This window comes from Ipomoea nil, unplaced genomic scaffold (assembly GCF_001879475.1).
Source record: "Ipomoea nil cultivar Tokyo-kokei standard unplaced genomic scaffold, Asagao_1.1 scaffold2957, whole genome shotgun sequence".
In the NCBI taxonomy this organism is placed as follows: domain Eukaryota; kingdom Viridiplantae; phylum Streptophyta; class Magnoliopsida; order Solanales; family Convolvulaceae; genus Ipomoea; species Ipomoea nil.
In genome coordinates, this window is record NW_017619385.1 from 3,926,407 (window position 1) to 3,940,000 (window position 13,594).

A 13,594-nucleotide genomic window follows, 5' to 3' on the forward strand; every position below is an offset into this window, starting at 1 on the left:
CATAAAGAAATCAAATAAAACATTTACGAGAGATACCCGTGAGAATATGAGCTGAACGGCAGAGCAAGCAGCAAGGGACTTAGATTTACTTTTTACTTATTTATTGATTTATTATTATTATTATTATTATTATTATTATTATTATTATTATTATTATTATATTTTTAGAAAAAAAAAATCAAACGGTATTCGGTTCAGTTTAATTTTTTACCGAACAATTCGGATCGGTTCAGATCGATTTTTTATTGAACCGTTCGGTATACAAGAATCCAATACCGTTCAGTATATTACCAAACCAAACTAGTTCGGTTCGATTTGGTACAGTTCGGTTCGAGAAAACTAAACCGAATTGCCCACCCCTAAAGTTAATTACCAAAATAGTCCCTTGACTATAGTGAAATTACCAATTTGGTCCCAAGTTAACGGTTGACTAACGGTCAAACAAACGGATGATCAAATTGGTTAAGATTTTTAAAGTTGAAGGACTTAATTGGTTAAAAAAAAATAGTCAAGGACCAAATTAAGAATTTCGCTAGAGTTAATGAACCATTTCGATAATTAACTCTTTCCCCAATTTGCCATTTTTGTCTCCCTTGTCTTATAAATTAATGTTGATTCCTACTCTCCATCCTCCCCACCAACCACTGTAACAACACTCTCATCTCATCCACGCTCCGCCGTGTCGCCGCCGCACTGCCGCCAAAATGACAGGCGTCCATGTCCTAATCTTCCCCTACCCTGCTCAAGGCCACATGCTACCGCTCTTAGACTTCGCTCACCAACTTGCCTCCCGTGGCGTCACCATTACCATTCTTGTCACCCCAAAAAACCTCCATCTCTTAAACGCCCTTCTCTCCGTCCACCCTTCCATCGGAACCCTCGTCTTACCTTTTCCGGCCAACCAACATCTCCCCGCCGGCGTCGAGAACGTCAAGGACCTGCCGCCCGATGGTTTCCGCCACATGATGCGGAATCTCGGCGAGCTTAGGGGCCAAATTGTCCGGTGGTTTCGCAGCCACCCTTCGCCGCCGACGGCCATAGTTTCCGACTTGTTCCTCGGCTTCACCAACGACGTCGCGGCCGAGGTCGGCGTCCGCCGCTACGTTTTCTCTTCCTCCGGCGCCTTCGCCCTCTCTGTTATTTATAGTCTCTGGCGCGAAGTGCCCAAGAGAAAGAATCCTAACGACGACGGAGAGGTTATCCGGTTCCCGAATATTCCCAGCTGCCCGGAATTTCCCTGGTGGCAGATATCTCCGGTGTACCGGAGCTACGCCGACGGGGACCAAAATGATGAATTCTTCAGAGAGTGTTTCCTGGCGAACATACTGAGTTATGGACTCGTGTGCAACTCATTCACTGAGTTGGAACGTGTTTATTTTAAGCATTTAATGGAGTATTTGGGCCATGATAGGATTTGGGCCGTAGGCCCATTACTGCCCTTAGAAAAAGGGCAAGCAGAGAGAGGTGGGCTTAGTTCAATCTCAACCATTGATATAATATCTTGGCTTGATTCTTGCCAAGATAACTCTGTTGTGTATGTTTGCTTTGGTAGTCAATCAATTCTAACCAATCAGCAGATGGAAGCAATAGCATTGGGGTTGGAGAAAAGTGGGGTCAGGTTTATATGGTCAACGAGGGGTCCGACAAAGGGACACGTGGAAGAAGGATACAACTCGGTACCTTCTGGTTTTGAAGATCGTGTGGAAGGGACGGGAATAGTGATCAAGGGATGGGCACCACAAGTTTTGATACTCCAGCACCGAGCCGTTGGTGCATTCTTAAGTCATTGCGGTTGGAATTCGACCTTAGAAGCGTTAGTAGCTGGAGTTCCGTTGTTAACTTGGCCAATGGGAGCCGATCAATACACTAACGCAATTCTCATAGCAGATGAACATAGAATTGGAACTAGAGCGAGTGAGGGTGACGAAACGGTTCCTAACTCGGACAAGTTGGCTCAAATACTAATTGATTGCCTGGATCAAGAAGGGAAAGGAGTTGAACAGAGGGAGCGTGCATTGCACTTGTGCGGAGCAGCAATGGATAGTGTCAACAAGGGTGGAGATTCATTCAACAATTTGGAGAACTTTGTGGTGCACTTGTTTGAAGAGGCTTCAAAAAGGTAAATACCATGCCGAATAGGCAATAATGTATAAGTTTAAAATTGAAAGGGTTAATAAAAAATGTTTTAAAATTCAAAAAAGTGCTACTGTCATTTAACTATGGTTGAAAATAAGGTTTTTTTTTTTATAAAGTGAATTTAAAAGATGGTAAATGTTTCCGATGAAATGCTATGCTTGTTGAAAATTTAGACAACAAACAAACACTCAGGTGTGTTTGGTTAATAGTATCCGCATAACCTTGGGAATATGAAGAGTGAATTTCATTTTTGGTCCTATTGTTATAAGAGTGTTTCTAATTTCAGTCCACTTTAATTTTTTTTTTTTTCATTTTACAATCACTGTTATTCAATGTGTTCCACTTTTAGTCCACTGTTAATATTTCCGTCAAGAGGCCGTATAATCAAATGGTATTTTGGTCTTTTTTATGTTTGTCTCTTCTCTTTTAATTCAGGCGCTTTGTCCTCCTCCTCCGATATTCGAAGATGGCTCTTCGAACAACGAGAATGGGAAGCCAAAGCTACATCGTTTCGTTCGTTCCAACATGGGCCGGCAAGGTTTCTTAGGTTTTAGGTTTAATGTTCTCATTTCTTTAGTCAAACATAGTCTTGGATGAGAAGAAAGGTCAAAATATCCATAGATTACACGGCCTCTTGATGGAAATACTAACAGTGGGACTAAAAGTGGAACACATTCAATAATAGCGGTTATAAAGTGGCAAAAAAAATTAAGGTGGACTAAAATTGAAAACGTCCGTATAACAGTAGGACCAAAAATGGAATTCACTCGAATATGAATATGGTCTTATCATATTCTCTTGTTTGGTTCAATGAAATATGAAATTACTATATGAAATTTGATATTCTCATACTTTGTTTTTAGTTCATTTTTTGGTAGCTTTCATGGGAATCACATCCCCCCACATTCTTATATTATGTAAGATTCTCGAGAATGTTACATTATTTCAAAATATCCCTTGAACTAAACGTTCCTATAGTATTATAGAGTATCGAATTACAGGGAAGTAAGAGCATTAAACACTAACTACTAGCCTATTTATAATAAGTTAATCGTAATGTAACAAGTAAATTGAATTAAAAGGAAGTAAACAATTTACTATCATAAGTGAGACAAATAAATCAAAAGATGCGAGTGAGTGAGAATTTGAGATTTTTAGGTCTAATGTTTAATTACCTAGATGAAATATGAATTTTGGTCTCAACAAGTGTGAAGAGTTGCTAAACCAATTAAGTCAAAGATAAGTGCAATATATTCATTCCACAAGATGATCACACAAGCAATGTAAAAACAAGCAACCAAATAAATCCCTTGACATATATATATATATATATATATATATATATATATATATATATATATATCATTTCCCAAGGTACAAGAATTAAGTGTAATTATAAATTCCATCAAGACACAATTTTAGTAAAGAATGAAGCATGTAATTTGAGCTCTTAACCACAAACTTCAACAATATGAATCACAAATTGTAACACAAGATTATTTTAAAAAAGCAAAACCAAATAAACATTTCATTAGGAATTGAAGGACTAGGCCACAAAGGTTCATTAAGACTATATACCTAAAAATTCAAAAGTGTTCTTAGCCACCAATAACTAACATGTCTCAAATACACAAATTATAAAAGAAAATACAATGAACAAAAAAAAGTAAAGAAAAAGGCAAGAAATTCTCCAAAAATGAGGTATCCTCCCAAACTTCTCATTAATTAGTCTTTAGTGTAGCTTGAATCTTACTTCATCTTCTTGTCTTGATGTGTAAAGAAATGTATGAACTATCTAATATTCTCTGTCTTTCATTACAGAAGATGTACACCCCTATATATACAAACTATAAGGTACAGAGAAATGAAATAGAATCAATAAGAATAATAATAATGAAACCAAGATTACAAGAGAAAATATTTGCTAGAAGAAATATGTGATTTATGTGATTTCTTGTGATTTCTGTGATTTCTTTCCTTAACACCCCCCCTCAAGTTGGAGCATGTAACAGAGAGATGCCCAACTTGGGAATAAGAGACTCCATGCGTGTCTTGCCCAACGCCTTTGTATGAATATCAGCCAACTGTTGTGTCGTAGACACATGCTCTATTTGTATCACACCTTGTAATAGCTCATCACGAACAAAGTGACAATCAACCTCGATGTGCTTTGTTCGTTCATGGAAGACTGGATTCGCTGCAATGTGAAGAGCAGCGGTACTGTCACAACGAATCTGCATAGGAGTCGTATGGTGTATCCCAAGAGAACGAAGAAGACCTTTTAACCACTTCAATTCACATGTCACTGCGGCCAAAGCTCGGTATTCAGCTTCGGCTGAGGAGCGTGCAACTGTGGTTTGTTTCTTTGTTTTCCAAGAGATGGGAGAGTCGCCTAGCTGAACGAACCATGCGGTCAACGATCGTCGAGTCAAAGGGCAAGCTGCCCAATCTGAATCGCACCAGCCAGTTAATTGCAGAGTATTTTTAGCGGATAGAAAAATACCTTGACCGGGACTTCCTTTTAGATAGCGCACTACTCCAAGCGCTGCTTTCCAATGATCATCACGGGGATCCTTCATGAATTGAGCCAGAGTATGGACAGCATAGGCTAACTCTGGCTGGGTGATTGACAAATAAACTAGACGCCCCACTAGGTGACGGTATGGTTCGGGATCATCGAGAAGCGGGGCTTCAGATAAAGCAAGACGATGATTGGGTTCCATAGGAGTACCCAGTGGTCGAGCACCTAGTAGACCTGTCTCAGAAATGATATCAAGAGCGTATTTTCTTTGACACAAGAAAATACCAGAAGAATTCCGAGCTACCTCTATACCAAGAAAATATTTTAAAGTACCAAGATCCTTCATATGAAAACAAGAGGCCAAGTAGGATTTAAACTTGGCAATCATAACTGTGTTATCTCCCGAAATAACAAGATCATCAACATACACCAAAACATGTACCACACCATGATCACTACGCAACGAGAACAACGAATAATCAGATGTGGACTGTGTGAAACCATACCTTTTCAGAGCACCTGACAACTTTGCAAACCAGCACAGTGGGGCTTATCTTAGACCATAAAGAGACTTCTTGAGTTTGCACACCACGTTGGACTGTGAGGTGCGAACCCCGGTAGAAGCCTCATGTAAACTTCCTCATCTAAGTCGCCATGAAGGAACACATTATGCACGTCCATTTGATGTAGCTCCCATGAACGCGTTGCAGCCACAACTAAAAGAGTGCGAACAGTCGTTAACTTTACTACCAGTGCAAAGGTCTCATTGTAGTCAAGACCCTCAACCTGATGATTGCCGAATATCACCAGTCGTGCCTTGTAGCGCTCAATGCTCCCATCAGATTTTCTTTTTATTTTGTAGACCTACTTACTCCCAAGTGGCTTCTTGTGTCTGGGAGCAGGTACAAGTGTCCATGTGTCATTCTTCTCCAAAGCATCAATTTCCGCACGCATAGCCTTCCTCCATGGTTCACACTGAATTGCTTGACGAAAATTTCTGGGCTCTACGTACTTCGGTATCAAGAGAAGCAAGATAACATTTATGAGTCAAGGAAAACTTGCCATACCCAATATAGGTAGTGATGGGACGGTTTATTCCTTATTAGTATTACATTTCTAGTATAAGTATTACATTTGATCTTGACCCGACCCGCCTCACGAACAAGAATTCGTGAGACGGTTTCACACAAATTTTGCCACTTTATAAAACCTTTATTTGCAAGTCCACAACTCATATACCAAAAGGAGTATCTAGAACAATAATCAAGATTCTCTGCCTACACTTTGTATATTTACATGTGTTTTTTTTTTTTTTTTTTCTTTTGATGTATTAAGCCAGATTCCAAAAAGAGGAAACATCCTTGGACTTGCGGGGAAACACTCTTTTGGTTTTCTTAATCAAACAAAAACTTTAGAATATTCCAAGAGAAAAACCCATATGGACAAATAATTAATATATACTACATTAGAATTATATTACTTGCTTTTAATTTCAAACACAAAAAATAGAACCGTCAAAACGGGCTTAGTCCGCCGGGCTTTCCCACCCCTCCTCGTCAAAAGGACAGGGTGGACTCATGTTTTAGAAGCCCGTTTTAAAAATGAGCTTTTTTACCCGCCCCGCCAGCCCGCTTTTTTTTTTTTTTTTTTTAAATTCTAAATCCTAAATAAAATAAAACTAAAACTAAAAGCCTAACCCCCTAAATCATAATACTCAAAGGCGGTCAAAGGCTCAGCCGCTCAAAGCCCTAACTCTCTCTTACCGGGAAATCGCAGATTCCCAATGAGTAGCGACGCCTCCGCCCGTCTCCCAACTATGTTGCGCCAATCTCCTAGTGACGCCGCCGCCCGCCGCATTCGGCATCACAGCCGGCACTGCCACCACGACCGTCGACTACTTCAAGCTCTCCGAACCCCGTCCAGCAGCGAGACGACAGTCCGACCGGCGACCCCTCCAGGTAATTTAATTATTTTCCTTTTTTTTTTTCTCTTTTCCTTTCATTTAATTTATTTTATTTTTATAGTTTACAACTGTACATATGATTATATATTTATATGAATGATATTATATGATTAGTAATTTAGTAGTTTACATTTGGATATGATTAGTAGATTACAGTAGTTCAGTACTACATATTTGTTTTTAAAAAATATGAATTACTGTAGATTACAGATTTACAGTGTATATGAACTACAACAATGTACTGATTTGTGTTTTTTACTTATGAATAAGTGTTTTAAGTTGATAACAATTAAGTTATTAACATAGTCACATCAGAGTTTAGATTTTAGGGACATATGATTTAAAGAAAAAGAAAAAGAAAAAAAGGCGGGCTTTGGTGGGGCCCGCGGGCCTAGGCGGGGCGGGACGAGCTGCCCCCACCTAGGCCCGTATTCTTGGTGGGCTTTTTAGCCCGCCCCGCCAGCCCGCATTGACAGCTCTACAAAAAAAAATACAATTGAGATCGGTAGAGCTATATTATAATAGAGTCAGTAGTAATCAATATATATATATATATATATATATATATATATAAAAGTTAATTATTAACCATTTGTTTTAGTCAATCTCGCTCTTATATTACCTTAATTATATTGAATAATGATGTTTTAAAGTTTTTAAAGAAAAATTTTAAGATGTTTTAAAGCTTTATTATATAGAGTGTGAAGTTTAGATGTACTATGATTCCAAGTCATAAGAAGTCATTATCAAAATTTTGTAAATTTCTTATTAGTTTCTAACTGAATTTAGAATGCCCAAAAATCTTACATCAGTAAATTAAGTTATCCAACAAAATTGGTCAAAAATTTTAGACTTGATATTTTTATTTATTATACATGCAAATTTTATTGCTCTTATTTCCGCCTACTTTAAGTGGTCGGAAATGTTCTATCAACATTGAAAAATTAAATAAGAGCATTCTTAATATTGGTCAACTTTTTTTTTTATTGTTCTAAAAACTTCTTCAGCGAACCAACGGTAGCTGCAGTGCAGTAGGGGCAGGATCAGCAGAGGCTCACAGTCGGACTCCGATCAGAGGCTTGTCGCCACCGCGCTCTGGGCGAACACCGGCGGGAAGATGGGCCCCACAGTAAAAAACGACGTCTTTTTTAGAGTCGCGCCGATTTTCCAGAGAAGATGAAGAATGGAAATCATCGTCAAGAAAGAACTGCAACGGCGAGCTACTAGTGCTGGAAGGTGCCAAGTATCCAGCAGGGACATCGGAAGCCGCGGTGGTGGTGAACAAAGTAGTAAGTAGGATTGCGAAACCGGTTACTCTGTTGGATATAATAACGTTTCTGTCTCATATAGTCATATGAGAAAAGATGGCCACCCATATATGTATGGAGGTTCTGAAGGTCACCGCTACCGGCTCCAAGCGGTGCAAAAGATGGCCAACCATTGTTTTCTATATATATATATATAGTATACTGGCGGCAGGCTGATCATCACATTTATGGTTGATGAACTATGTCATGCCCTTGAACACTAGGCTTCTAAAAGCTCGTCTAAAGTAGATATCAATATTAAGTATCAAAAAGGCCATTCAAGGTATGATGAGTTCAGTCATCCACGATAACATCATAGCCATAGAAGGTAAAGGCTTGTTGAGAAGAAGCTAATGATTAAATTAGTTCAATAAAATGGTCCAGGGAGCGCACACAGCACATTTAGCACATCATTATTTAGCAGTCATGAATAGGAACTAATGGTAGTTTGCCGTAATATGTTTCTGGAAGTTGGCTCTCGTCAATATCTCGAAGAAGGGTGGATTTCATTTTCTTGTTTTCGACAAAAATGATCTTTTTCTTTGTTCCCTTCTTTATCCTCACTCCTTCCAAACAAACAGATTACAGATCCTTCCTTCTTATTCTTCTTCTTCTCTCTCTCTATCTGTGATGGAGCAGGAAGAAATGAAGATCAGCAAGTTACGGCGTTTATGGAGATTGACTTAAAAATTTAAGATTGACTTGAAAAGAAGGCCCACATCAGTTAATAACCTATGCCATGTCATCATAGTAACTGGTAACCTATAAAAATTGTTAAATAAAAAAAATTAATGATTTGTGAATCTAAATGGACCTTATGAAAAGATTAGGGTGCGGCATGAATAATCCAATATAGTTCAGGGTATGGAAGGACACTTTAGACTTTTTTTTTTAAAAAGGGTCAACTTTTATTTCAAATATAATTGACCATTATTAAAAGTAACGATCTGCTTTCATTCGAGATGTTCTCCAAACCAAAACTTATATAATAAAACATTCAAAGATGAGGGACGAATTGAAAGTCATACATATGGTCAAAGGTCAAAGCTAGAGAAAAGAATGTTCAAAGCTCATACCATCCAAATTAAGGTAGGTTCTAGGTTGTCAAGTTTTTATGCAATTCTCTTGCTAACTTTATTCTAGATTAACTTATCCATATCATCAATGATGAACACACTAACTATATTGAAGAGGAAATCTTTTTAAAATTAATAAATTGTTTTTCTCTGTTTTCTAGTCACCAATCGCATTATATGTCTCTTCTTTTAAGTGATTCTCTTGTGAGACCATGACATGTCAGATCAAGATGAAAATATAATACTTATATTGAAAAATCTAATATTAATCATAAATAAATCAAAATGTAAAAGTATTACATTGTTCTTCAAAAATATTACATTTTTCATTATAAGTAATAAATACTCTATTCATGATTAGTATTACATTTATCATCAGTATTACATTTTTATCTTAATCCGACCAGTCTCATAACATTCAAGGATCCGTGGGGCAGACTTACACAAGTTTTTGACTTTTTGAATTGGTTTTTGCCTTCTACCTGCATAAACATTTTTCTGGTAAAATTTCTCTCCCTTTCTATTCGTAATACTGATGGTCTGTTTGGTTGGGGGTAATTTGGCTATAGTTGAATTGCAATTCAGTGGAAGTCACAATTACGCCGTTTGGTTGGAGAGAATTGCAATTCCATTCCCTCCTTTTGCTGAATTGCAATTCATGGGCACCCCCCTATGAATTGCAATTCGGTGGTCGTGGGAAAAGAAAAAAGGGATGAAATGACAAAAGTACACTTAATTATTACTACTATTATTATTACATAAGGACATTTTAGTCTTAATATCACTTCTTTTATTCCTTACCCAATAATTCTATTCATCCCTACCAAACAATGTAATTTGAATTCCTATTTTATTCCACCTTATTCTTTTCCCACCGAATTGCAATTCCTTTCCACCCTAATTCCTTACTCCCAACCAAACGCCCTGTTATACGAGTTGGTATACCATGGACCAGGGTCCACCTTGAAAAGGTGGACCCTGGTCCTAAACATATAAATTATGTATTTTTAGTATTAAAATTGTGAACATTTAGAATATAAATTGTGTTTCTAAGTCAAAACACATAACAATTATAGAAAAGAATTTGTTAATTCAATATAGGGTCATCAGATCCTAATCTATTACAATTGTGTGAATGCAGTATTTGAAAGTAACTTGTGAATACAAAACAATGTAATCAATTACATATATGTTTATATTGTATATTTGTAATATACAAATTGTGAATTTTAAAAGATAAATTGTAAATATTTAGACTCAAATTCACCTTCGGGTCCACCCAATAATTTGCGCCAAAGAAACGTGTGGGCTTACTAAAAAAGTAAATAATTAACAAAGATGGTTTGCCAGTTTTTTTAAATTATATATTTTTTTGTCTTTTGAAAAACAGTAAGCTAGATTCCAAATAGTAGGTGGAGTTTCGAGGAAACACGGTACACTTTTGGTTTTCATAATGATTAATCTGCCAGCCAAATTTGAATCTTTTCACCCAATTCAACAAGCCGTGGAAACTAGAAAGGAGACGCCATAAACTCCATTATATTGATCTCTTCATTCCAGCACTCCAAATATCACATTATATTTCCATCATCAAAAGCCCTTCTAAGAAAAAATAGAAGCAATCTTAGCTTGATATTATATATATGATGCAGAAAATGGCAGCTTCTTGGCTTAACTGGAAAATGGAATCCTACCCAGACTACCAAGATTTCTTCCTTCTTCCCTTCCTGCTTCTCTACTTCCCCACGCTACGTTTCATTCTCGACACTTCAATCTTCGAGGTATATTACCTACGCCAATATCTATAGCTAGTAGCGAATGCGTAACTTTATTTTCTTATACAGTCACAATTTCAAAAAGCATGTAAGGTGTTGGACTTGGCCCTTTCGGTCCAACAACCCCTTAGCATCTGGTGCTGGATTTGGCCTTTCACCGGCCTCTGTCCAACATTTACAAACCATCACAATTGCCAGGGACAGGGTGCTGGATTTGGCCATTCACTGGCCTCGGCCCAACATTTACAAACTCTTCTATCTGGGAATGAATATTTATATGTATATGATGTTGATGATAAGTGTACTAGTGTTGCAGAAAATGGCAAGAAGGATGGTATTAGGGGCGAAACATGGCAATGTGGAAATCAAGAAAGGCCCTAAGAGGAAGAAGATCGACAAGTTCAAAGAGTCTGCTTGGAAGTTCCTCCATTACTTTTCTTCAGAGCTTTTTGCACTTTATGTTTGCTATGATGAGCCATGGCTCACCAACACAAAATACTTTTGGATGGGCCCTGGTGAGGGTGACCACCTTTGGCCAGATCACAAATACAAGTATGCTACTTAACCTCTGTCTCTTCTCAGTTAGTTAACTCATTCTTTTCATTAACAAAATAATGTAAAGAAAATATATATATAATTTGGTTAAAAGGTTGATTGTATGCAGTAAATTTGAATGTAATAATTAGTGTGTGGGTGATGATCTGATGTGATGTGCAGGCTAAAGATGAAGGGATATTATATGTATGCTGGAGGGTTCTATATTTACTCCATTTTTGCATTGGTGTTTTGGGAAACAAGACGTTCTGATTTCGCAGCATCTATGGCTCATCACATAACATCAGTCTTCCTCATTCTCTCTTCTTATATTTTGAGGTATGTATATATACTATATACTAGTTACTCTTGTCCATAATCATCATATCATGGAATGCTTTCCCTCTACTATATATATATATTTTAAAGTTGTATTGTGTTTGTTTCTACTGATATGTGTGAGGACAATTGTAATTTTAGTTTCTAAGTTATTGTTAGTTGAATAGTGATTTTTTTTATCTATATTTGTTTCTTGTGTGCATATATATAATGTGTGGTTTTGTGCAGGTTTGGGAGGGTTGGTTCAATGGTTCTACTACTTCATGAAGGGTGTGATGTGTTTATGGAATTTGCAAAGATGTCTAGATACAGTGGCTTTTATGGCTTGTCCGACCTTTCTTTTCTTGGTTTTGTGCTGTCATGGCTCACTGGCCGTCTAATCCTTTTCCCCTTCTGCGTCCTCAAGAGCACAAGGTATGTACATTCTCAGCTCCGCCATTACAGTGTTGTAAAAATCAGCTTAGGTATTGACTAGGCGCTAGACACCCTTAGGTCAAGGCAATTTCAGCCTTAAGCGGCTTTTAATCGGCCTGCGGACTAACTGGCCGACTAGACGCTGAGTTGGACGCTGACTCGGTAGAGTTGGCTCCCTTAGGCCGAGACAATTTCAGCCCTAAGCTTTTAGTCGGCCGACTAACTGGCTAACTAGACGCTGAGTTGGACACTAACTCGGTAGAATTGACGCCCAATACAATCGAGTCAGTTAACATATGTAATTGACTAGTTTGTGGGATTATAGTTTACAATATACTCAATTAACTTGACCACGTAGGCGCCGCCTAGGCACTTGGTGCTCTAAGGGGCGCCTAGTGCTCTAGGCGCACGGCGCACCCCAGGTACCGCAACATTGCTTATTACAGAGTAATATTTATAATAGTTGAAATTGAGCACATGCTTCAATTTTGCTCGTCATATTGAATTTAATATATATATAGTTTTTCTAAGACAATGTTCAATGTTTTCTTAAAGATGTCTTCCGTTAATGTTTTTGTTTTCATTAACAATTAAGACTTCAAAACATTACAGCTACGATGTACTTTTCATCTTGGACAAGGATAAGCATGGCACAGCTGAAGTTATATACTACTTTATGTTCAATGCTCTGCTGTTTGGCCTCATGCTTCTTCACATATACTGGACGAAGATGATCCTCCGAATGCTCATAGGAAAAATCCGGAATGGCGAGATCAGCGACGTTCGATCGGGTAAGAATACCATAAGACCAACACTCTGCCCTTTAATTGAGTCAGGCAAGTACAAACAATTAAGGTTTACTCTAGACAACTCGTGATCTAACAAAAACAAAATCATATATTGCCTGGTTGCAGATTCTGAAAGCGATGATGAACACGACGACTGAAGATCGACAATGGACTGGGATTGAAGAGAGGGAGTGTTGTAAAAAGATTTGAATTATATTTTGTTCTGTCAATGTTTAACATTCATCGGTAGATAAATATATAAAGATTACTTTGAAATGAGTCCATAAAGCTCTTCACTTGGCATTGGTGGGTGGACTGAGGGGAAAATGACAAGATAAACAGTTCCCAGCAAGCAAACCAGATTAAAAAGATGATAGTTTTAGCAATCACTAACAATGAAGCAGAGTACATTTCTAAGTACAAACATCAAAACCATAAAATTTCAAAACATAGATGATGTTAGCTAACGAACTTCGGTCACAGCCTGATCATAATCTCCTTTCAATTTTTCTTGATCCTCTGGGCTGAGTTCTCCCTTAGCAGGCTTGGTTAACACCAATACGCAGCAAGTTGGCCTTTTTGAAAACAAATTTTTTGGCAATTTAGCATATGATATATCTTCATAAATAACAACAAAACCAGAGTTCCCTATTTGTTATTGATATGAACTAGAGTGACATGTGCCAGTTATGAACTTTTGTAAAATTTTTAATTTTAAGACTTTTGTAGAGTTTTCCTTCT

General features: G+C 37.6%; 3 protein-coding genes across 6 annotated transcripts in view; all 3 read left to right on the top strand.

Annotated features, from left to right (window-relative positions):
- Window positions 1–622: 622 nt before the first annotated feature.
- The window catches only part of LOC109162781 (UDP-glycosyltransferase 89B2-like), an 18,002-nt gene continuing 5,030 nt past the window's right edge, over window positions 623–13,594 (top strand). The window contains exons 1-2 of one of the 3 annotated variants that reach the window (XM_019311463.1): window positions 623–1,971; window positions 4,577–4,578. In XM_019311463.1, coding sequence (XP_019167008.1) covers window positions 705–1,971; window positions 4,577–4,578 — 1,269 coding nt within the window. In that variant the 5' untranslated portion in view covers window positions 623–704. Of the gene's footprint in view, window positions 2,199–4,576; window positions 4,579–13,594 lie in introns of those variants that run through there. The other 2 variants (XR_002051157.1, XM_019311462.1) reach the window with 2 other exon arrangements.
- LOC109162785 (ASC1-like protein) overlaps window positions 10,526–13,594 on the top strand; it is an 18,140-nt gene continuing 15,071 nt past the window's right edge. Inside the window, exon 1 of one of the 2 annotated variants that reach the window (XM_019311469.1) lies at window positions 10,526–10,615. The gene's annotated coding sequence lies outside the window, so the exon portion shown is untranslated. The remainder of the gene's footprint in view (window positions 10,616–13,594) is intronic. The other variant, XM_019311468.1, reaches the window with a different exon arrangement.
- Window positions 10,612–13,135, top strand: LOC109162784 (ASC1-like protein). The gene is made up of 6 exons (XM_019311467.1): window positions 10,612–10,784; window positions 11,095–11,330; window positions 11,496–11,651; window positions 11,880–12,065; window positions 12,678–12,856; window positions 12,980–13,135. The coding sequence occupies exons 1-6, from the start codon at window positions 10,647–10,649 to the stop codon at window positions 13,009–13,011; spliced, it is 927 nt and encodes a 308-aa protein (XP_019167012.1). The 5' UTR covers window positions 10,612–10,646; the 3' UTR covers window positions 13,012–13,135.